The sequence below is a fragment of the Corvus brachyrhynchos genome, unplaced genomic scaffold (assembly GCF_000691975.1).
Source record: "Corvus brachyrhynchos isolate BGI_N302 unplaced genomic scaffold, ASM69197v1 scaffold84, whole genome shotgun sequence".
Classification (NCBI taxonomy): domain Eukaryota; kingdom Metazoa; phylum Chordata; class Aves; order Passeriformes; family Corvidae; genus Corvus; species Corvus brachyrhynchos.
In genome coordinates, this window is record NW_008237434.1 from 2,578,586 (window position 1) to 2,603,790 (window position 25,205).

The 25,205-nt window shown below is 39.0% G+C and overlaps 1 protein-coding gene and 1 long non-coding RNA gene across 4 annotated transcripts in view; both read right to left on the reverse strand.

Annotated features, from left to right (window-relative positions):
* The window catches only part of ABCB5 (ATP binding cassette subfamily B member 5), a 34,646-nt gene extending 26,874 nt beyond the window's left edge, over positions 1–7,772 (reverse strand). For 2 of the 3 annotated variants that reach the window (XR_001861061.1, XM_017731197.1), the window contains exons 1-8: positions 7,017–7,772; positions 5,879–5,966; positions 5,674–5,722; positions 4,525–4,669; positions 4,017–4,083; positions 3,592–3,783; positions 2,292–2,463; positions 1,168–1,292 (exon numbers count right to left, since the gene is read on the reverse strand). Coding sequence is in view for 2 of the 3 variants with exons in the window: in XM_017731197.1 (XP_017586686.1) it covers positions 1,168–1,292; positions 2,292–2,463; positions 3,592–3,783; positions 4,017–4,083; positions 4,525–4,669; positions 5,674–5,722; positions 5,879–5,966; positions 7,017–7,065 (887 nt within the window). In the remaining variant the exon portion in view is untranslated. The remainder of the gene's footprint in view (positions 1–1,167; positions 1,293–2,291; positions 2,464–3,591; positions 3,784–4,016; positions 4,084–4,524; positions 4,670–5,673; positions 5,723–5,878; positions 5,967–7,016) is intronic. The other variant, XM_008631345.2, reaches the window with a different exon arrangement.
* Positions 7,773–10,333: 2,561 nt separating this feature from the next.
* On the reverse strand, positions 10,334–23,465 carry LOC108445965. The gene is made up of 3 exons (XR_001861062.1): positions 23,183–23,465; positions 21,806–21,928; positions 10,334–10,699 (listed from the first exon to the last, which is right to left on the reverse strand). It is a non-coding gene; the product is annotated as an uncharacterized LOC108445965 (long non-coding RNA).
* Between the last annotated feature and the right edge of the window lie 1,740 nt (positions 23,466–25,205).

The following is a 25,205-nucleotide window of genomic DNA, read 5'->3' on the forward strand; positions in this document are numbered from 1 at the left end:
AAAAATGCACTCCCTGGAAGGAGTTTGTCCCTAGTGGAAGATGTTCCTAGGAAAGCCACTATGTTTGCTTGGGTTTTTTTACATGAAATGGAGGTAGAGCTGTGGAAGAGGCTGACTGGTCAATCATAAAAAGGAAAGGCCTTACTCAGGTTTTAGTTATTTTGTCTTTAGACAAAGTAGTTTGAAACAGCTCCTGTCATTTAATTTTCAGACACTGGTAATTGTAAAAGATAGGGAGGAGGGGTGACAAATGATCTAGGTCATCTTAGGGCTTTTTTTGCCTTTACTGTGCAAGCAGTCTTAATACTGTTGTATCTTAAGAACAAACCCCAGTAAGCAGAAGACAGGGCTATAAGATAGTCAGAGCTCAGTCCCTGGCAGCAAGTGGAGGAACAGTCTGTAGGACCCTAAGCTAGGGCTGACACCACCTTAAAAATTTTGCACAAGACCAAGGCAAATATGAGTTGAAAAAGATAGACTTTCATGGAGCATATGAATCAGGTCATCTGGTTTGCCTTTCCCAACTGCATGGAATCAGCGAGGCCTTGTATTTGTATACAAAAAGTTATTGTTTATGCTTGTTGAGTTATCTGACATGCATATCAATAAGTTTGTGGTCAGCCACAATTCTTTCACCTTTTATGTGTGACTAGGGCCAACACTGGGCAACTACACGATAATTTGCAAATCATTAAAGTTGCAAATCACTGTAAAAGCCAGTGGCACGATTTTACCCAAGGCTGCTATCCAGTGCAGTTTAAAAATAAGCTAAGTAATCAAAGATCAGAGCAGTAGCACAAAAGCTCTAGAAGATAAGCAACTGATTGCATGCTTTGTTGCGTCTGACTCATAGGTGAAGATAACCTTCCCACCACTTTCACATTCAGTTCAACTCCAGATCTCAGTCAAAGGAGAAATTTTCATCTATGCTGCAGTGACAACACAAAGTAGCCTATATTTACTGATTAGGTCTATTTGTACATCTTTGTTTTCAGGTGATTTGTCCACTTACAGAAAGACAAATGACACTGAGGGGAAAGACAAAATGACACTAAGGAGAATCTCATCCCTCTGCCCCTCCAAAGTAAAAAATATCCTCACAAAACAAATCCACAACTAAATCCCCTTTCCATATTTTAAATATAATTATTCTTTTGAAAAACCTACTTCTCCAATGCCTTTTGCTGTCCGTTGAAAGCCACAACAGTCCTGATTGCTGTCAAAATTTCTTCTGCCACAGCTCCTGCTTTGGCATAAGCAGACAGCTCTTTAGCAGTGAGGGATGCCAGGAGCTGAAAAGTTGAAAAACATCTGTTATTGCAGCCTAGTGAAAGAATACACACACTGTCTTGGTGAATAAGAACAATCACACAAGGTGCACAAGATCAGACTTTACTAAAGTGGGGGTCAACTCCTCCCCATACCCTGAATTTCTCTCAAATAGACTTCAATTTATCATCATCTCCTTATTACAGTCAAAGGCTACACAAATATCAGGTGAACTTCCTGACCAATCCACTTTCCTCCCAAGCTGAGGACAGCCTACAAACTACACTAGGAAGAGTGGAAGGAGGTATGCCATAGCTACTCTGGCGAGTGTCTGAGGTGTTCAGACAGTAGAACACCAGCAGATATTGAAGTAAGAAGGTCAATCACATGGCAGCCTATAACGTTATTTTTCTTAGCTTATTTGTAATGCTTCAGATAGCAAAAAACCCATAGAATCACATATAAATAGCCACTCAGGAGTATGAGCCACCCATATTAATGCAGCTAAACAGTGAATGAGGGGAAAAAGTTTTCCTATCTGAAAGGGAAACCTCTCCAGCCATTTCACTGATTTATATCACTTTGGTTTTCAGCAGCTGTATGTATCTGTATAGACCTACTCTGTACACAGCATGAAACTTAGTAGATTACTTGCAAGATATGTGATATATGCATGTGCAGATAGAAAGAGGTTGAAAGGTATTTGTGCTAGGAGGGAAAAGCAAGGGCTTCCGCAGTGCTTGCCATGAGGAAATTTCTGTGCCAGAAAGATGCTCTGCTGCAGGTTACCCTCCTGTCACATGGCATGAAGACAGGATATGTAGACAGAAGGAACATGAGTTAAAAGTGTGTGCTTGGGAACCCAAAGAAAGGCTACAGAAGGAGCAGAAATCAAAGTAAGTGTGCAGCCAACCCCCCAACTTAGAAACCACATTAGGTTTCTCCCATTCTCTCTCCGTTTCCTGTGCATAAGAGTTATAGGGTTTTCTGGTTTCTTTGTTTGTGAATCCCCACACACTTACAGTTGACCAAACTGCTGTCGATGCAGCAAGAAGTGGGCTGACTGACATAACCACCAGTGTCAGCTTCCAGCCATAGATGAATCCTATAATAAGCCCTGACACAAACGTGGAAAAAAACTGCAGGAATATACTGATCTTGTCTCCGATGCCTTCACGGATGGTGTTGATGTCACTTTAAATAACAATAATAAAAAAAAAGATTTGTTAGCTTAAAATGCCTCTCCTTGTGAGTCCCTCCCCCTTCTTTTCGCGCTATGTTTTCTCATGTCAGAAGCTTTGCCATTTCCTAAATGACACAGGGAAATTTCTAACTGCAGCTACTGAACTGTACCATTAGGCTCTTCTGTGGCCAAAACACAGCAGAAACCTCCTATTTTTAAGGACTCATTTTCTGTATTCTCAACATTCTCTGCTGTTTTTATGCCATGTCACTAGGTCACAAATGACCTAGTTTCCTCATCTGGCATCCAAATGGAGCAATATAAGTAAACAATCAAGCAGCTTCTTCACCCAACATGACCATCTCTAAATAATTTCTTCTGCTCAGCTCTCTGATGCATTTTATATTCTTAATTTTGGCTACTGACTCAGATGAGGAACTACCTCCATTCCATCATTCTATTATTTGGAATAACCTCCATTTTTCATACAAATTTTCTTCCCTGTTTTCTCTTTCCAGAACGTACAGATATTAGAGTTGATAGTGGTTTCATTTAAGCTTCTTGTACACATTTCAGCACAGAACTGTGTCCCTGTGTCCAAAGTTACTATAAAATCCAGAAAAAATATTTAAAAGAATATAGTGTTCACATATATGATCCCATAGCACATGGGCATTACAGTCCTCATCCCTAGATCTATTTAAGTTTGTGGAAAAACTCCAAAGACTTTTAACTGGCTAGATAGGATACTGCCTGAGATTGGACTGGATGCAAGTAAAAGCTCATTTCCATTTAATTGTCAGCTTTCAGTGTTCATAAATTAGGTGAAGACAGCAGAGCTGTTTGTTTAACCCTGGCTGACAAGTGCTTCATGGACTTTAGAAAGCCAATGTCAGGCAGTTCATGGAAAAAAAAAAACCTTCCAATGCACGTGTCACAAACTGCACAAATGAAGCTGAAAAGGATAATTAATTTCTCACTTTGAGCTGTAATATGTCACACTTTAGATTTGGTGGAATTTTTTGTTTTTTGTTTTTTTAACTCTCATAGGCTATTCTGCTGAAATAAATGGCAGTTTTCTTTTAAATGCCATCCTTGGTGGTGTGTGTATGTGTGTAAAAAAGGAGCAGAGCCCTCACTCTGTCAGTCTGGTGTTCAGTGTTCCTATTTGGGTAGTATCAAACCAAGCCATCTCCTGATGGAGCACTGCAAAAAAGAACTTCTGCCGGATCCTTGCTGTTTGCCTTGTAGCAGCAACCAAAAATGTCCACACTTGGATGATGCTCAGGACCAACACAGCAAAGCCAATTCCCACGTAGTAGTAAGCAAACCTGGGGTAAGGGAACAAAAGCACATGTGATCTCACCGTATCTTGTGAGAGAAGTTAGACAAACAGAGCAGCAACTAGTCTTCATTAATGACACCAAAGTAAACACTGAAGACTGTGATGCATTATTGAGAAACCTTTTTGAGAAGGCAGACATTTGCCTTCTGCTGAAACAGATAACACAGTAAAAGAAACTCCTCCAATACTTTATTGAACAGGATAACTACAGACTCTTACTTTGTCATTTCACCTTCTATATCCACACCTGGATCTGATGGACAGCTGGAACTGTTTCCTGAAGTATCTGCGAAGGGGAAATAAGAAATAGGAATATTTGGGAAAGTGTTATATAAAAAAGTTGATTCATGGCAATATGGGGTCATCAGTTTTAGAATGTTTATTTTGCAAGTGGGGTCTTGCAATATAAACTTAAATACAAAATGATTTGGCAAACACACATTTATTTTTAAGGAATTAGTGCCTGATAACTAAGGTTGGTCATGCTCCCTACTGTCTCAGCAAAGTCAAAGTTCATTCATAAAGTGCACATCCAATGCTTTGGTTTTGCCCTGGTCTAGTCATTAAAGATTGATTGAAATGATTAGCTTATTTCCAGCAGGATGAGTGTTGCTCATAATATAGTCCCTTAGATGCGTACCAGTGCACAGTTGGCAGGGGAAAGGAACCTTAGCCTCAGTAGCAAAGCACAGCCAATTTGTAGAGAAATCTAATTTTAGCTTTTTACCATTGGATTCCACGCCACTGAGCACAAAGCTGTTTGTCATCTCTCCAAAGATAATGATCATAAGTGGCATTCCAGTTCCATTTGCAGCTGCTGCCACCAAACCAACTACCATCAACAGGATATCCACCCCATCAGCATAGCAAAACTATGTAAGCATTAAAAAAAAAAAAAAAAAGAGAAAAAAGTGACATTACACCTGACAGTTCACAACATTGCTACAGTACAGCAGACTTGCAGAACATGCTTCATCCACATATTCTAAGTAGCAACACTCCATCTGAAGGTAAACTCAGTACATAAGGATTTTATAGTAGTCCAACACATCTTTAAATCAGTAGTCAGGCTGCTAAGAGAATACTGGCAGGACACTGATTCTCAATTTGGAAAAAAATTACATGTTTGCAAGTGATTATGACCTTTGTAGAATGTATTGTATTTTGTGTTCCATTTAGTTACATATTTACTAAGATAATGCCTCTAAAATGTAAACAAGAATGAGTTATTGACCAGCACCTGGCTTATACCTACCAGTAGAAAACGTTTTCAGCAGAGATAGATTGTATCTTAAGACTCGTCTACCCCTGAAGCTTTGTTTGGTTTAAAGGAGGATGTGAATTTAAACTGCTGTAGATATGCCGGGATGCGGTTAATCTGAAATCAGAGCATTTTATTCTTGACTGTCCTAACCATCTCAAAGTGTAAATACATGTGGAATAAACCAGAGAAGAATTAAACTTTTCTTGTTTCAGAGTAAGCAAGTCCACATGTAAGAGCTATTTTGGTTTGGGAATAGCTGTCCTATAGAAAACTGACACCATATCACTGGTTCTCTGAGAGCAGGTCCCTCTGGTGTCAAAGACAGGATAAGCCCTTTATGAACAGACCCAAGGCAAGGGTTTATGAAATAGATATGTCTTAAAACAGCCTCATCTTCCAACAGCACTAAGGTTGAACTGCTGTCCTTACTCACAATCTACCAAGGGGGGGGGAATGTGACATAATGGGGCAAAACTTTAAGTGGTCTAGAATCAGTAGGTCTCAGGCTTCTTCTCAGGTTTTTGATTGCCTGTTAACTGCAATTCATAAACAACTCACAATGCCAAATAAATAAAAGAAAGTATAAAGCAGACCATCAAACAGGACACTAACCAATTCAAGAATGCCAACCATTTGTTTCTCTGTCTTCTCATCTCCCTTCCTAGAGTAAAACACAAAAGACTAATTAAGATGAGGGTTTTTTTAGCAGAGCAGAGCTGTATTAAGCTCTTCTCCTCCTTCCCCTACCCCTCTCACTTCCCCATACACCCAGTTACACCACAGTGCAAGTTAAAAGTTAAGTTAAAAAAATTCCTACATTTTCCTCTTGGGCTTTAACTGGTCACTTTGTTCTACATGTTCCTCATGCTGGAAAGAAGGATCATCACACCCCTTGCTTCCAGATTCTATGAAATAAAAAGAAGATTTGTTTTTTTAGCAAAATGACCCATCTACTGCACTATTTTCTTGTGTCTTTAACTGCTGATACTTTTGCATTTAAAGACTAATTTTTCCTTGTGTTCTCAGGAGGAGGTTTCAAGAAAAATTCACCAGGCTCTTTCTCTTCAGTTCATCTTTATTCCAGGAAAAAGCTTCCATGTCCATTTCTGAGATAGACACAACTTCATTTTTATAATTAAAATGTATTTATACAGAAAGATTATCAAAGACTAAAAGAAAAAGAAAGAGTTAATTCTTCCTTCAAATACCTGCACAACTGAAGGCAAATTAGGAGAACTCCTAATGAAATGAGTGTAACTGCTTATAGTGAAGGTTATAACTGCTGTAGATAACATAGAATAGATGGCAATTAACTGGAGGATCATGTCCTTGCCTCTAATAACCATCTTAATTATTATCTTGCAGTAGGTGCTACAAGTCCCACTTGCTTTGTGCTAGGGGCTTCAGAAAGGTATATGAAAGAGTAATCCTACCCAGCAAGCTTAGAGTTCCAAGTGTATAAAATAAGATGCAATAAATATAGAAAGAAACTGATGAGTAACCACAGTGGGGAGCCAGCTGTAAAACAAGAGGAGAAAAGGTACCCCCCACACCAACCACTCCCAATTTACATTTACCTTAACTACTGACTCACTATGAATAGAATTTTCTACATACTGCTTGAATTTTAGTCAGCCTATAATGATGGTTTTAGACAACCATTTGAAAGCAATAATGTGCTTCCAGCTTACTCATCTTACCTCAGCAAAATTTTCGTGCCTGGGCTAGGACCCTCCTGAACAGTTTTACCAATGTAAAAGAATTTTGTTGAACTTGATGGAATGATTCACACAGAAAGTGTTTTATAGGTGTGGCTTTAATTCACTCATTCATAGGAAACTCATCACATTACCTCCTACAAAACCACTACAGCAATCAGGAGAGTATTAAAGTGTTCTTTAGATTCAAGTCTGTGGAAAATAGTCTTCAAACACATATGTGGTATTCCTTCTTACCAGGATTGGAGAGGTCCTGTTCTGTGAAATTTTCCGAATTGCCCTTCATTGTTCTTTTTGTTGTATGCTAATGAGAGAGTTACATTAATTAGAACCTACAATAACCCCCGCAACAAAACATTTTGATTTAGTAAATATACAAAGAGTTCACATCTGTGGATTTTTCTATGACTCATTAGATTTTGGTCTCAACATCTTTCTACTTAAATAGAAAAACTAAAAAGAAAAAGGTAACAGTGTGAAAAAAAGAACTACCATTAATGAGATATTAAGAACAGTCCACACTATTACAAGAGAACTGAGATCAGTAGCCTATTTTAGCAGTCTTTTATGCTAAATCCTGAGATCCTTCATATAAAAGTTACTGTGAACAATCTATAACAGAATAGATGATTTCCCTCATTACCTTATGCTTGATTAGAACTAATTGAGCAGTCATAACATGGTCATGAGTACAATGATAAAGACATGCACTCCTTGTGCCACGTGGTACTAGGATACATTTAGAGGCAGTAAATGGCTGATGCTCTAAGTATCCTGAGACTTCTCTTCTTGATCTATTAAATATATTGGTTAAAAAACCAAACAACAACAACGAAGTCCCAAGCAACAAGCCACACATGAAGCTGACAAATCCTAGAATAACATTGACAAGAAAATGCCTACTCAACCTCAGATAAAGGGCGGGGGGGAACAATAAAAAGAACGACCACCCTCTTTGCTCGATTTCCGACTGTGCTTTTCCCCTCCCGTTATTTCGGCTCACCTTCCCGGCTCACCCCACGCCACCGCCCGCACAGTGGGTGCAGCCCCCGCCCTGGGCTTTATAGAGGCGGCACCGTCCGCCCTCGGCCCGCCCTCGGCTCGGGTTGCAGGTGAAGGTCGGTGCCGCAGCTGGGCAGAGCCGCCCAGGATAAGGGGCCTGCAGAGGGATGTGGGCCGGCTGCGGCCCCTCGGAAGCCGCCCGAGCGTCTCTGAGCCTGCAAAGCGCGCACGGAGCGCCCATCAGCCCCTTGCCGGAGCATCGCTCCCATCCCGAGTCTCACAGAAGGACTGATGCTAGAAGGGGACCACTGGATGTCATCCGACCCAACCTCCCTGCTCCAGCTGAGTCATCTAGAGCACATTACTTAGGATTGATCTGTACAAACAGATTTTGAATATTTCCAGCCAAGGAGGACTCCACAGCCTCTCTGGGAAACCTGTTAAGAGTGCTTGGTCACCTGCACAACAGAGAAATTCTTCCACATGTTCAGTCGGAACTTTCTGTGTTCCAGTTTCTTCTTGTTGCCCCTTGTCCTATTGCCTGGCATCACTGAGGTGTTCTGTCCCTTTGGCACCAGATGCTCACAGGCATCAGTAAGGCCCCTCTCAGGCTAAACAGGACCAGCTTCCCCAGGCTTTCCTCATAAGTGAGGCGCTCCAGTTCCCTCATCATCCTCATAGCCTTATGCTGGACCTGCTCCAGAAGCTCCATGTCTCTCTTATACTGAGAAGCCCAGAGCTGGACGCAGAGTCTCACCATTACTAAAACTAGATGAGTTTAGATCTAGAAAACTCAGCTGCTAAGCAGAGAAGAGGGGGTATTTGAAGAGTTGCTTGTCCAGGGAAACATTCAGGCTTGGGAAAGCTATCTGAAGGTCCTGCCACATTTGGGAAGTTGCATCACTGTGCTTGGAGAATTTCAACTAAGAGTAGAGATATGCTGCTGAATTTCAGCTGAGAAATGTTATTAAATAAAGGTTTTTGTGTTCCACTTCTAAATGATATGACAACTGAAGCTAGCTAAATTCATAATTGTTTATTGAGAAGCTAAGCAAAATGTTTTGCTCGTTTGGTTCCCCTATTCCCCACAATTTGTGTGACATTTTGTGTTTTTTTCAGAAATAAGACTGTTTCTTGTTTTGGGTTAGTTCAGGGGGTGCTGGTTGGTTTTCTTGATGTGGTTTTTTTCTCCCCTGTCTGAAGAAATCAGGTAAACAAATTAGGTTTTCTGCACAAGCCTAAAAATAAGAGTCCTTCAGCTCCCCCACTGGCACATATTATGATCTATATAATTTGCTTTCAGCAGTGCCTCTGGTGTTTATGATATATAAACTTCTAGTTGTTTTTCCATCTACTTAAATGCCAGTATCCCAAAGAAGAGTCCCAGATATTTAAACTCAGCTGACGTTCTTCTCAAGAAGGAAGTTCAAGACTTGGCCTAATTTAAGATTCCCTGTTCTGCCTTGCACTCAGTATTCAGATTATGTTTATGTTACACACATTGGTTATGATGCTCTGGAAGAACCTCAGAAGAGGCATTATTGGGTATTATTGTCTCCTGCCCACTGGAATCCTGTATGTTCAGGTAGAGTCAAACTCCTGCATGCCAGACCTATGACTTTGTTAGTACTTTCTTATGTCATCAGCATTACCTAGGAGTTATATTACTTACTTATATTTTATATTACTTGTATGTATATATATGTAATTCATATCAGCCTGGAGAAAAGGAAGCTTAGGGAAACCTTTTCTTTCTCTACAACTACCTGAAAGGAGGTTATGGCAAGGTGTGTATCTGCCTCTTCTCCCAAATAACAAGTGACAGGATGAGGAAGTGGCCTTCAGTTGTGCTAGAGGAGCTTTAGTTTGGATATTATGAAAAAATGTCTTCACCAGTGTTGTCAAGCACCAGAATAGGTTGCCCAAGGAAATTGTTTTGTCACCATCCCTGAAAGCATTTAAGAGGTGTGCATCTGTGGCACTTAGCACCATGGTTTAGTGGTGGACTTGACAGTGCTGGGATAATAGTCTGACTCAATGACCTCAGAGGTCTTTTCAAATCTAAATGGTTCTATGATTCTACAGCTCAGTGTTAGGACTGTATTATGCACATACACATCTGTTCTCTGTTTCAAAAAATTAAGAAGGGCTTTGGCTTCTGCTGTCACGAAGAATATGAATTTACAGAATTTTGGAAGAGGCAGAACAGCAAGCTGAAATTACTTCACTGTTCCAGCCTCAGGCTTCACAATTTTATGCAGTATTTCCTTCACCAAAACATACAGGTTTTCCTCTCAGTCATCTCAACGAGAATGAGAACATCTCCTTACCACACCTCAGTTTTTTGTTTAAACTGGTCACAAACTGCTATTTTTAGAAGAAACTGTCTTTACAGATAAAATTTTAGGCAGAGGGACATCCCACCTGGGACTCCTGGTGTGGGATTGAGAGCACATAGATAGTAAAGTACAAAAATGGAGGTAGCATGAACCCAAAAAAATTACTAGGACTAGATTTCAGAATTACAAAATACTCACACATCATACTCAGCATCACTGGCAGCTAGGGAGTGTTTAATACCTCCAAAACACAGACACCTTCACTTTTCAAAGCTTTGTTTTCAGTTATTCACACACAGTAACAATGAAGTGTCGATCACAATTCAGATACTTTGCTCTACACACCACAGGCCTGGCAAGAAAGACCCTCAGAGTTCCCCTGCCCAGAAAAGTCGGTCCAAAAAGGGTGTGAGAGAAGAGCAGGGCAAAGAACCAATCATGCAGAGAAAATAATCACAGGGTGTTGAGCAGGAGTTTGTTTCCTTCTCTCGCCCTCCTCTCCCCAGTTCTTCCTTTGGAAGGGATGCTCTGCTCTGTAAGATAATTAGCATCTTCAGGGGGGAAAAAACCCCACCCAACCTATAAACAAAGAGATTAAATAGAAAATGAACAAAAGAAGGAATAAGAAATGATCTCCTGGAAAAATATTCCCCATCAAACCTACTGAGAAACATGGGCTTATAGTCTAGTTACAGCTAAGCACTCTGTGCCTAAGTAAAAAATAAATTAGTATATTCTGATATTTTTGCAGAAGCAACAATTGTGGACTAAAATACACGTGTAAAACAGAGACAATTCCTATTAATAGAAGGGAGAGCAGTGACACAAAAAATTGTAGTTTACAATCATGCCCTTGTAATTTTGGGGTGAACACATTAAGACAGAAATATCATAATGCAATTTGGAGAAGAAATACTATTTCTTCCTTTATGCAAAAATATTTTCTATCTTTGGAAAATACTAGATGAATCTGAAAACTATTCTATTCCAAACAGCCAATATACACCATTGCCTCCATGTGTTTGGTTCATCCGTCCAAATGTTGTCACTGACAGGAAGAGAAACATTAAACACAGTCAAGTATCATTAATTAACACCAGCCATAATGGACTAGAAAATATGTCTACTTTAAAAAACTGTTATCCATAAGCTCATTATTAAAACAAGCAAATGAAACACCCTCCCGGAAAAAACCTGTAATACAACCTGAAAATGAGAACTTGTTTCCCCAAGAAAACCATTAACCCTGAAAAGAATTCAATGCATGGTGTGCAAAACCAGGAGACACCCAGCTTTACTGGAACATTTCCTCAAAATGACAGTCAAATACGAAGAAGGTGTACTGTATTTTACAGGTATTGTACAGGCTCCTTACCACTTTTTTATTTCTCCAACAAACCAGAAGAACACCAGGAAGACACCTCTCTGCCCTCAGAAACCACTTGTGGGAAGTCAGGGCTGGTATTTGACCCATTACCTTAATTACATCTGCTCACCTTCATATCTCATGCTGGGTTGTAATTCACAGGGCGGAGGTATAAAAGACTGTATTGCGCTTTGGTTTTTGTTGCTTTGTCACTTTTGCTTATGCAACCTGAGCTTCAGCCAGAAAAGACTTGACAATCACTCTAAGATAAGAAAGTCCTGGTTTCTCATTTATTTGTTGGCAGACTAAAAATGGAATTGCTGTTGTAGGGTTTGGGGGCCATTAGTTATAATCCACTCCCACATATCCACAGCAGTACAGCGACATATGTACTGTACTGAAGCTCAACAGTAATACTATTAATAATCACTGGGAGTAGCCGTGGTCATGGCACAGTACTTGAAGTTAGGAGATTGAATTTTGGTGGGTGTAAATGGAGTGGCTTAATAAAGGAAGCAGACAACTAAGTTGTTGTAATAGTTGTAATTCTCCAAACTGAAACAATATTACAGGTATTCTGCTATAACACTGGCAGCTGCAGAGCTATTGGAGATTTGGTGCAGTGAAGGGAGAAGTGACACTGACCGTGCCTTAATTATGCCTCCCCTGATAGGGGAGAATTTTAGAGTCTTTGCCAGGAGTCCAAGAGACGAACGGGACTATCAGCCTTCTGTGCTTTCAGATAGCTGTTTATTAAGTCTTATCAGAGAAATAGAGCCACTTAACGTGACCCAGACATAGCACAGAGCAGAGAGTGCAGGAGAATGCCAAATTATCAAGATTACATAGCCTTTTTAAAGGTAAATTAACCAATGGTCACTAAAAGCGTACATTATTTTTACTTTCCCACCAATGTATAAGAAATCATCTAGTCACATAGACAGGAACTGCAGAATTCTTTATCCAATCATCCCAAACTACTTCTACTGCAGAATATGGAGTAGTAGAAGAAGAAGAAGGTCTGGAGAACAACAACAATCCTCCATTTTGAAGTTTTTTGCTTTTATCTATTTACTATATTAACAAACCCAAATCCTCTAAATTTTTCACCCTGTGACAATCTTACATAATATTCTATCACCTAGTTCACACCATTGTAGATTCTAATTCTTCCCAGAGGGTAGGCAATTTTCTCCAAGGATTAAGTTCAAAAACAGTGTTGTCCAGGGGGGTAGAACCCTTCAAAACAGGTAGAGAAATATTCTCTGCACTATGAGTTCCTACAGAGAAGGTCTGGGTAGAGGTGAATGCTGGAAGAATTAAAAATCAGATAAAGAAATATGTCCCACCACTTCAACTTTCTGACAAAGACTGAGCTATGTTGTCCGAAAGTCCTAATGCTGTAACCAAACAAAACCATTGTTTATGGTTTCCCAGAAACTAGAGAGTGGGAACACATCTGATCCCTTTAACTAAACAGTAACATCAAAGATAGCTATTTATTTACAACAGTTTTTAAACAGAAAAACTTGCAGGAATTCACTAACGCTGAAATAGTTTTACAAATTCTCTATGGTACACATTTTCTCTAAGAATAAAAACAAGGCAATGCATTTCATTCTCACCTGTGAAGTTTGCAGGTCTGCTTTAGGAGACACTTAAGTGATAATTGTGAAGAATTTGGTAGAATTACTATAATTCTTCTTGCCTTAGGAAAAAAATGTCAAGCCAATGTGGTTCATTGTTTTTTATAAAATAGAGATTTTTTTCTTCTTTTTTCCTTCTAAGTTGTAGAGTAAGATAAGTAGTAAGTTCATATCAAGCAAAGAAGGCAGTCATTCTGCTGAAAACTTTGTATGCCTTGAACAAGAAAATTTGGTACATAATGAAAATGGTGACTTAAGATGGTAAAGATCCATATAGTTCAGGGGACTGGATGTTGTTATACACATATTTCAGAAAGACAGGGAGGGAAGAAAGGGAAAGGGAGGAGGAACTGCCTTATGTAAGCAAGTTATTAGTTCTAGGACCTTCTGTATCAGGAGAAAGACAGAACAAAGAGTTTTCAGCTATCAGTTCAGGAGTATTAAGTGGGCAACAGAGATGAGAGGTAAAAAATGCCCCTTAAATTCTTGGAAAGTGCCAGGAACTTCTTTCAAGAGTCAAAAGAAGTAACTGGAGATGAGCTTTTCTACATTTCATCCTGAGAAATGGAATGAGATCAAGGAAGGAGATTTGCATAAAAGTGATGGTGATATTCTATAGTTCATGATTCTTTAGAGAAAAAGAGAGGAAGGACAACAGAATAAAGAAAAATCTGAATATAGGATTATTTTTTCTCAATAGGATTATTGTTACTCATGGAAATGCAGTCTAAGGGCAAAAAGGATAAAAAGTTGGTAATTAATAGAAACTTGTTATGAACTTGAAACATAAATAAGAGAACAGTTCATGCAGAAGCACAAAATTCTTGTGGAGGAATAATCTGTCAATAAGTAGAAGCTGGGAAGGACTTTACAGGCAGCTTTTCTGCAAAATAGCATCTGGGAGATGTACTGGAAGGAAAACTGAACAGAAACCAACACTGTCAAACTGGAATAAAAAAACCCCAAAATTCACAAAAGCACACAAGAGTCACATGTGAAATATATGGAATAGTGTTTTCTCTCTGTAGCATTGTCAAGTCCTCAGCTGGAATGCTGTGTCTAATTTTGGTTGTTTCAAGAGAGATGTGCGTGATAGGAATTAAGAAAGAAAGTGAAACTGAAGGCATATAAAAGATACGACCCTTGAGGAAAGACAGATGGAATTGGGTTTGATACAGTGGAAATATGCAATTGATTCTAGAAAAATCTGAGAGACTGTTGCAAAACCAGTAGAATCCAGTGTCTTCCATATCTACTGTGGAGCTAAATTACAATAAGAAAGAAAAAAATCAGAATGCTTTTAGCTGGGCCAGATAACTGATGAAACTCTTGATGTCTAGACTTTCAATTTATTTCTTTTTGGTATTTTTTTCTTTTAAAGTCAAGCAATTTTGTCTACAAGGAAAAAAACGGTATAGATGATTTTGCCTTGAAGTATGGGGAAAGATGAAATTGTCTTCTGAGATTTCATCAGCTCTATTTTCTCTGTTGTGCTGATAAATATAATGAAGGGTAAAACAAAATGAAAGTGGTTTAATCACAAACAACTTGTATTATGATAAAAGACATGAGTTTAGTAATAAACTGAGTCTGTGGAACAGCTGGCAACAGTTTTGGTGGAGGTTTCCGCTGGCGAAAGATGGGAAAGTGGACAAATGGCAGTGACTTCACAACCTTGTCTGTACCCTGGGGTGGGTCATTGACATGGCATTTTTATTAATTTTCAGGATTCTTTTTGGAGTGCATCAGTTATTTCACTTTCAGATGAAAGTGAGGTTTGGTTTTGGGAATAGTTTATTTCTGAGTTTACTTCCAAGAGCTTATTTCTATAGAACACTTTTGATTCTTTCCATCTTTTGCAGTCCTGGAACAGTGTCCTTGTGGCTTCATTTCTGCACTGACACGATATATCTGGGAGCATGCAATGCATGTCCTTAACTTTGGCTTACACAAATATTTCTCTGTGTTTTTTCTTTCCATGTAACTTCACTGTGACACAGCTCAGCACTCACTCAGCGTGACTGGAGAGTTGAAGGAAGCAAACAGTATGTCTTAGGGTTTTGGCTGTGCCACCATGGGATGCCAAGGAAACTCAGGTTAGGCAGTACTCCATGGAAATGCGGCTATGCAGAAGGGCTATTTCTGAGCAAAATGGATAAAAGCTGTTAAACCATCAAGTCCACGGACCTCTTCTGCAGACAATGGATATATTTTTAGCAGTGTAGACATAACTCCTGATACAATTTTTTCACTGATACAATGTCATAGTGTTTAATGAATATAACCCTGGGATGAACAAAACTGTGTGAAATAAAACCTTTCTGTTTCTGAAAGGTCTTATTCAAGCACTCCATTCCATCTCACATCAAAAAGTTCAGTGATAGTGAATTCATAATTCACAGTTCACAATAAAAAATGTGGAGAAAATATCAGATGTCTTTACTACAAGGATAGCACCAGCCAAGCTCCTGTCTTTGAACTGAACAAGATTTTGAATGTGCTACATAGTGCTGGACAGGATGTTAGCAGCACAGAGAATTTCAGTTCACTTTTTAGTCTCAGAGTCTCAAAGGGAATTACCAAGTGGCAATTATTTTCTTTTAAATATTTGTATTTCTCAACACAATGCCAAATCTTGAGGGCAAGGACCTCTCTCTTTCACTTTACTGTCTGACCCTCCAATAATATAGCATTTTGTACATATATATAATTTAAATAACATGACTGAATCAAATGGGTGTTCATACACGTAGCATGTGTTTACTACTGGAGGATGTTCTGATTAAATGTTTATATGCTCCAAAGGGTCAGTGAATGTCGTAATTTTCATTTAAAGGAATCAGTGTAAACATCTCTTCTCTCTGAGCATGCATTTCATGACTCATGAGTACATCACTGAATCTTTCCCTTGTCCAGACAGGCCATGATAAAAACTAAGTTTTTTAAAAGGTTTTAAAGATGTGTGCAGACCGTGACATTCCACTCATAGTATTTAATATAGGAAAAAGAAAGTTAAAATGCAGAGGCAGAAAAAAGTAGTGAAGACACATGTAAAGCATTTAACCCTACCTGAAATAACTCTTAAGACAAATAAAACTGTGGGTTTCATATTTAAATAATGTATATTATATTATAACTGAATGATGGAGAGAGTGGCTGTCTCCGGATCGAGCTGGTGTTGATGTTCAGGACCATAGTTTTTCCTAAATCATAGTTTTTCCTATCTGCTCCCCCACCCAGCTCCCCACCATGGCTGTCCCCTCTTCTGAGGGACACAGCACCTGCCTGTGCAGCTGGTATCACCACTTCCCTAATTTCAAACCCACATTTTCCCTTTGTTTAAAAGTTCTCATTTCTTTTGGAATGCCTTAGGTTTTGAAAATCTTAGGTATCCCCTAGCATCACATCTCATAGTCACCTCCAAGGTATATGGTCCCTGAGGACATGAGTCCTAGGAAAAGGCATCCTAGGATTAATAAGAAATTGTCTCAGAACAGAGGAGACGGGGAAAATTTCTGAAGGCAGCTGCCTTGTACTACTTGCATGCAAATGACAATTGATCACCAAAATAAATCACCCTGGTTATAGAGTCAGCTTAGATCTCTCAGATTAGAGAAGTTGTGGCTTCTGCTCATAAAGTTGTGTTCTGTGGTCACAATATTGTTTTGCCTTGGGGCAGTTAGGATTTTTCCATGACAGACTGTTCACATTTACTAGGCTGTGTTCTCTTCTGATGAAAAATATTTTGGCATTTCAGACAAAAGCAGTAGGATTTCTGCCAGCTGGTGGTTCCTGCCTTTCAGACTGCAGTGTCTGGTGGCTAGTCTTGATGCTGGCTACTACGGCACTGAGTTCTGGTTCAGAGGTAACAAGACTGACAGGGCTGAGGGGAGGAACAAAGTGTCACACCCATTTTTTTGCACAGGTAGATGAATTGTGGTGAGAGGAAGAGTGAAAACTCCATGTCCCAAAGCTGACTTAGTCAAACTCCAGTGCTTAAAAGGAAGATGCTGGCATCTTCTAAATTTCCTTCTGTTTTGAGTAGGTAGTCTCTCAGGTATCACTACAATCTCCCATTCCTACTTCTTCCCCCTTCCACTTTGAGAAGTAACAGTATTCACTGACCTGCATACTCTGCAGACTGGGATCTAAAACTACATCTTTTTCCCATAAGTTCCTGACCCAGTCCTTCAGCTGACAGGTGAATGGAGTTTAGGAGCATGTTTTGTCCAGTGTAATCTTTAACAATTCACACTCCCAAGAGTGAAGGAAGCCCTTCACATGGACTGAGGAGTCCTCAGGCAACTAAAGAGGCTAGTGAAATACAGATCCTGGGTTTTGTTGTGATGTAAACCCTAGATCAGGACTCTGTGTACTGTTTTCATGCAGGGCTGAACTTCTAGCTCTAGCTGTGTTTGCAATATTAAACTAGTTATGTAAGTGTACATTTTTGTATGCATCACTGCACAGCCATGCCTGGGCTCTCACCAAACTTTCCTTCTGTTGTACCACTTTCTAAACAGATTACAAGAGCTCTAAAGAGCTTCTGGTTGGACCGAAATTAACATGGCTGACAAAAAGGTCTGATGAAAGATACTTCCTTTTAAGTAGAATTTGATGCTTCCAAGGTATGCACAAGAACATGCGTGAGTAGCTCTTAAAGGTTTGGGAAATGGTTTACCTTTTCAAATTAACAACAGCATGCCAAAAAAGATTAGGTTACCAGAGACTAGTTTTTGAAATATATTGATAAAGAGAAAGGATAGGAACACTGAAAAACAATGGTAACTCTTTTTTAATTCCTCATTATTCTTTTCAAAAGGCTGTCAGATTATCTCTGCTATACTACCAGAAGCTATTTGAAGATCTTGAATGGTCTCACAATTGCCTAATGAATGATTTAGTACAGGAATAAACTCAGGTAGTGCATCACTTAATTAACTGGCTCATAAAATAACTGCATTCAGAGAAGTAATACTTCATTTTAAGGGATCTTTAGTTGCATTGCAGATTGATAGTAAAATAGATATTCTAAAAAGTAACTATTTGGGATCAGTATCACTAAAAGTAAACTCAAAGAACAAGAAGAAATTTGATCTTAATATGGTTGCTACTCAAATACTGCTTTGATTTATTGAGGGATACAAATTTGTTTAGGTAAACAAAACAAAACAAAAAAGACTTTTCCCTCCTGTTCCTCCTTATAACAATCTGTGTCGTTCACCATGACCCAGTTGTACTATCCTGATGAACTGATACTTATGGAAATAATTAGAAGAGCCCAGCTGTACTACCCATGACCAAATATCCTTGAAGTCCATATGCACTGCGTGTTTCCCTTTATAAAGTCATTCAGAAAAGCTTTTAATGAATTGCAAGTAAATTCTTACCATATGTCCAAGAGAGCAATCAGGGGGAGCTTTCAGCTAGAATCACTGTAAAAGCATTGGATTTTTTTTTGCTGTTTATATTGGATGCTATCCTATAACCAATAAGAAGACACAATCTGAACATTTATCACTTTTACACGTCCAAGGCATTTATACTGTAATGCCATGGAATACAGCATTCAGCAGTGTTGCCCTAGCTATAAACCTGATAAAAATGAATAAGCTCAAAACCCAGCTATTTCTCCTGAGAACTTAGAGATTTATGTATTTTTTAATCAAGAAAACTATTATTGTGTCTTTTCCAGCCAAAGACCCCAGAATAACCTATCATAGCCTTAACCAGAATCCAACAGGGAATAATCCCTCCCTTTCCAAAAGCACATAAAAGTTCAGCCATGGAACAAGACAAAGCCAAAATTTACTGAAGTGCTAAAAACAATCAAAAGTGAGGGCAAGAAGCTCTTATCCACCAGCAGCTCAGCATTCTGTGAAATGCACAACATTTAAATTGCTACTCTGCTGGATGTGGATCATGACTGTGGTTCTGAGTCCCCCAGAGGAAAAGGGTGCCCCAGTGCCAGGATGCAAGTCCGACTGCTGCAGGAGAGGGGAGATGCAGCCATGCTGGTGGGATGTCCAATACGTGGTAGGGCGCTTTGAGGCCTGGTTTTGGTCCAGTTAATGTTATCCAATTATGTACACAGCATGAAGAGGTTTTACAGGCAAGGTTAGACACCCGTTGATAGGCAAATTCTCCTTGCTAGTGAGGGACAATTAGAATCCTCTACATAAAATTGGCTCTTCCCTACTCTGGGAATGGAATTCAGCTGACAGACTCAAATACATTTATGTGACCACATGTTTATGCCTGCCCATGAACCGTATGTCCAAATTCCCATTGTAGTCAACAGAGTCTAGTCAATAACGCAGACATCTGCTTTAAGGTGATCTGACCAGTTCCCTGCACTCTGGATATCTCACCTGATGGACTACATCTTCATTGATGGGAGTAGGACATCTCTACAAGAAGACATCTGAAATGGTGTCTCTGAAGATGGGAACAGTGTCCCCACATTGAATGTAAGTGAACATCACTGTGTTTTTGCAAATGTTAACATAATTTTCCCCAGGGGAAAGCCTGGGAAGATGACGGTTCATGATGGTCAAAACTTTCAGTAAGCATGTTTTTTTGTTTAAATAAACCAAGTCCATAAGCCATTCAGCTCTACCATCCCCCTGAAGTGTTACACTGGAGGAATCACAGTACTCTTAGCTGTTGTTCTCTTGGAGAGCAAAAAGCGAAGTTGATCTTAGGATAACTGTCTCTTGCTGTCTTAGATTCAGTACATAAGGCTCACTCTTTCAGAAACAAGAACATCTGACTTGCTTAAACCTTGCATTATGAAAAGCTGTGCTTATGGATGTTTCCTTCTGATGATTTTCATCTTACGTGCCAACAGGTGTTTTGAAAATAATATGAGTTTAAAGTAACCAACAACATTGAAAAAGACTTGTGACATCAGTAAATATTGTGGACTTCCATTCACTGATTTGAGTATTTAAATGCAGGAAAATAATGTGGCTTGTTGTGAGAATGGTCATAGACATGAAAAGAGATTAGCCAAATCCACAGTTTTAAAAAAAAATATGTCAAATTCTCCTGCTTTGAAGGCCTCTTTTATAAAAAGCCAGAAATGTTACTGTTTTGGATAAAATTTGCTGTTACTGACGTCTTCCATAAAATATCCTCATTAAAAAGAAAGACTGCAGTATTACAGTCAAGACTTATCCTACCCATTAAGGTAGATTTAACATGAGAAATCAAATAATGAAATTTATCTACACCAGTATAGCATAATATCACCACTGTAACTGCCAAAGAAGAGTTACTGGTTGAGTAGAGTCAGGGAGAGTGGTATATCTTGCTTTTCTTTGCTTTATTTCTAGGTATTACAGGGACAGTATAAAGCATGATGTAACTTTAAAATTCCATGCAGGTGAATGGTAGGAGTGAGAATCCATGAAGTGTTTCTAAAATGATGCTGTCATGACAAACGCAGTATTTCTATGGGATTGAATAGTGTTCAGGTTATTTCCTGATGGTTGTCACTCTTTGAAGAAGGAGTCTCTTCCTATGGATTTTGGTCAGAAGAGCAGCTTGCACTAAATTCAGAATTCAGGGAAGTTTTCAAAACATATTTAAAATTATTTTGTGGGCAAATTAGTTTTTTATATAGCTACAAAAAGGCAATTAAAAAAAATATTCTCCAAGTGGCTATGTTATTTTTATGCTCTTCACATTACCCCATCCCAAAAGCCTTCCTAAAAATATTGCAAAACAAAGGTTCAAAGTAGCTTCCTTAAGATAGTATTTTAAACTTTGGGTACCGAGGATACATGAACATGGAAATTAAGAAGTGTTATTTTATTACCAACCATCTGCTTTTATGTGCATATTCTGAATTAAATTAAATTTCTTTCACCATGAAGCCAGAAGGTTCACAAGAGAGGCAAATCAGACATTGGAGTGGTCGATTGAGCCTTGTTTCAAGGAAGCTTATGCGGGGAGTTAAACTGGAACTCCACACAAAACTTTCCTTATGTTATATCCCTTATTCCTGTAATGATATAACTCGCCTGGGCTTCTAACAATAAGAACTTTGCTCTAAATATTTAAGAAAATAATTTTAGACATGAGATAGTCCAGAAAGTTGTGATTTGTTTACTTTTTTAGCTATTCAACCTCTAATTTGTGTGATCTTGGGCAGATAATTTTCTCCTGTTTACAAAAGTAAAAGAGAGAGATTTTACTGATTTTCTAAAATATTTATATATTCATGAAGTGGAATTTGTGGAAGACAACTTTCCTGATCCACAGCAGTGCTGTGAGAACACAGAGAAAGGGTGAAACGCCAAGATTCTACAGACAGAAAAGTCAGATATGTACATGGTACTAAATGTAGTAGTCAGCAAATGAAAAACAAAATCCAGTAAAATTTTATTTTCTTCTGAGAGGATGAACTGTGTGGGTTAGAGCTCAGAAATACAAGTTTTTAATTGGGAATGGCAATTTCCTCCAAGAGAGGAGCTAGAATTTCGCTGGTGTTAGAGGGCATGTTAAAGCCAATTTTGCAGAGGAGCTTAATATGAGTCACACCTGTTCAGATTTTGCTTAATGTTATGGTGTATGAAAGAAACTTTTGACCTTTCTTAAGGAAGCACAGAACTGTACCAGGCTGGTCAGGAAATCTTGGCAAATCTGGAAGGCTACAGCAGGACATACCTTCTGTTTAATGTTCAGATATTTTGTAAGGCATTGTGTAGGCTGTAAACTGCAGAAGAGCTACTACTGCTTTTTTTGAGAATGCCACCTTCTATCTTTCATTTACTCTCCCACATGATTTATCTGAAAAAGAGAAAAATATCTCAGTAGCTGAAGCTGTTTCTTAGCTCAGTAACAACCCAAACAGTAAGGACACAACAGTGCGGAGATTGTGAGAGAAAGCTGAAGAAGCTGGTGAATTATCAGTATGCAGGGTCATGCACATGTACAAGCCTGCTCAGCCAGCATTTTCAGGCTGGGCTCTTGCTGAAACACGTGATAAAAAAGTGAAGGGCAATCTAATTAAAAACTAGAAATGCTGCACTGAGGCCATTCCTGTTTACCTCCCACTATAAAAGACGTGCCCTCTGTTGCATGCTACATAGTAATAAACAACCCTATGGAAAGGCACTGTGGCAAACAGAACACCTCCTGCTCTAGTTCCCAGGGCTGCTCTTTCCCCCCTCTGTCCTCGACCTCAAATAACTCCTCCTTTCCTCCACCACTGGCCTCACCAGCCCTCCTAGGCACTCCTGGCCAGGCTCAGCTGTGCTTGTCCCAAAGGTCACCAAGGACAGGTGCCCTGCTGCTGCTCTGTGGACTGCCAGTGAGTAAAGGCAGTCGGAGTCCCAGTCCTGGCTCTGTACGAGCTTGCAGAACAGAATGAAGAGTCCCTGGGCATCAAAGGAAAATCCAGATGTTCCCCTCCCATCCATATTTAGGATTCACCAATTACCACCTCACAGCAGGAGCAATTTCATTCTTCGAGCTGTTTTTACTTAACACGCTAAAATTAGTAATATCTTGAGTTTGATAATGACTGTCATCTGAGACTAAGGATGTTTTGCAACAATATTACAGTATTGACTGGATTTCAACTAGTGAAACAGCAAAACCTTTTATCTCTCATTTTTTTTATTAAAAAAAAATGGGAGACATATTTGAATAATCAGTTAAGCATAGTAAAGTAAATCTAGTCAAGACAGGCTGAGTGTTAGCACTGAGTTCCAGCTACAAAACCAGGCACTAAAATCTGGAACATTGTAGTAAAAACATAATTTCTAAGAGATAAGTGAAATGTTGGGAAATGGTGTCCCTCCCACCACAAGGCCTTTGAGATGTCATAGATGAGATATAATCAGTGACTAGTTCAACCAAATTTTAGTTTGAACTTTGCTACTAAATCTGGTCTCCATTTAATGTAACGGCTATCAGAATCAAATTGTACTTAAAACTTTTGGTAACAAATGACTAGCAAATAGACCAGAGGCCTATGCAGTGGGAAGCAGATACCTGAATATAACCACAATCAGAGAGAGATAAAATGCCTTCACTCACCAAAGGGTCCTTAAATAGATAGGAAGCACTACTGATTTGTTGGATGGGTCAGAAAATGCTGAAATAAAAACACCAGTTCCTGTTACTTCTTATCACTTAGGATTTGCAATTATTCAAGAGCTGTAGTACCCTCACACCTTCAGCTGGTTACTGTTCTTCTCTCCCACACAGACAGATTTTGTATGCAGGGAGCAGGAAATTCCCTTGAGCCAGAGGGGAAACTTCAAGTCAAGTTTCTTAACTACCTTTACAAAATGCATCATCACTGCTTATCAGAGGGTGGTTTATGTTTAATATTTTCAAAGAGATAAAAGGTTATGAACCAGGAACCTGGCCCTGATGTTCATGCAAGGTGACAGAAACAGGGAGTGAGGTTCATTTCGGCTTACCTTTAAGTACAGAAAAGCCGCCTCTCGCCATGCACATGATCGTGATGAGTAGGACACATCTCTTTGTCCTGTTAGCTGGTTAATTCAAACAAACCTCACTGGCAGAGGGCAATCTGCTCAGCTGCTTTGCTGTGCAGAAGGTAAGAGTTGCCCTGGTGCAAAAGATCAATATTTAGAAACCAGTCATTGCTGGATACAGCTCAGTAGATCTTTTATTATACCAGGTTAATGTATGCTAGCAGGCAGAGCGCCAAAAGAACAATCTCCACATTGTGTTGGATTTTTCTGTACAGTAATTCAGCCCAGGGAAAGTCCAGTTTCTGCGTTGTGAGCAGAAGGGAGTCTGTAACACCACAGCAGGGTCATGTAAGGATGCAAGAGGTGACAGAGGGATATGAGAAATTTACAGGTGTATGTTTTTCTATTGTCTCAGTTTTTTCTTTCCAAGAAGAATTTTTAGACACTTTTCTAAATATGTGCCCATCAGGCCCCAAAGTTTTAGCTGTCACAGACACAGTCTTGTCCAGCAACAGGCAAACGGACATGCTTTGGGAGGTGGGGAGATCAACATTTCAGTTAGAACTTTTGGAAATTGGTATATCTTGTTAAAAATAAAACAAAAACTCTAAAGCTACCAGTGAAAAAGGATGGGCTTTTTTCTTACCAAAATCATGGTTTTTTTCAGGAAGGTCATACATGATATTGTAAAGTTGCCATCCATTTCATGTGAAAAAAATTAATTTTCCATACAATATGGAATATTTCCAGCTTTAGTAATAGTGTGTGAGTGGTTTTTTGGGAAGAAATTACATGACTGTTTAGGAAATCAGTCTGAAGTACATAGTAAAATGAATTTTCTATAATTTCCTCCAGCACCTGGGAAAACCACTCCCAGGAAAGCAGGAATTGTTCCATGTTTCCCTGGAAAAGATCCACAAATCTCTGTCTTCCATGCTTTAAAAAAAAAAAAAAAATCAGTTCCCACTTGCCCTTCTGACCTATCTTCTTTGAACAAGATTCCAGTCAAATTTGATATCTGCTGTATAACAACTGAAACATTTTTCCTATCAGGGTGGCACTTCATCTGGAATTTTCCAAAACATATTTACATTTTTTAAATTCCTATCTCAAATTATCCCCATGGCTAATTTCCTTGATATTTCCAGTGTCTGGGCTGGCAAGATCTTATCTCTAGGGCAATAAGGTTTACTTTAGTTTCAAAACAACTTTAAAATGGCAAGGCTTCTAGACATAGGATTTCTGAAATGCATGCCACTTCCTGAAAAAGAAAATTAATATCAACAAGGGTAAATTTACTATTTTCACCTGATAGAATTTAGATGTTTTCAAAAAAGTCTATGAGCCACTGAGATCTCTTTTATTCCATTTCATATATATATTATTTCAATTATTCTATGACATGTATTTCAGATCTTTCTTCAGAGGCATGCAAGAACCATTCCTTTAATATTTGCTTTTTATAGAACATGTAATGATGAAAGGCATAAAGAAGAGGAAGACAACTGAAGGCTGTGAAGGAGTTTGCACACGTCTCACAGACAAATGTTTGTTAGAACCAGTTTATACTGTGGGTTTATATGACCTTTGAATACAACTTTGGCAAAGGGAAAGCA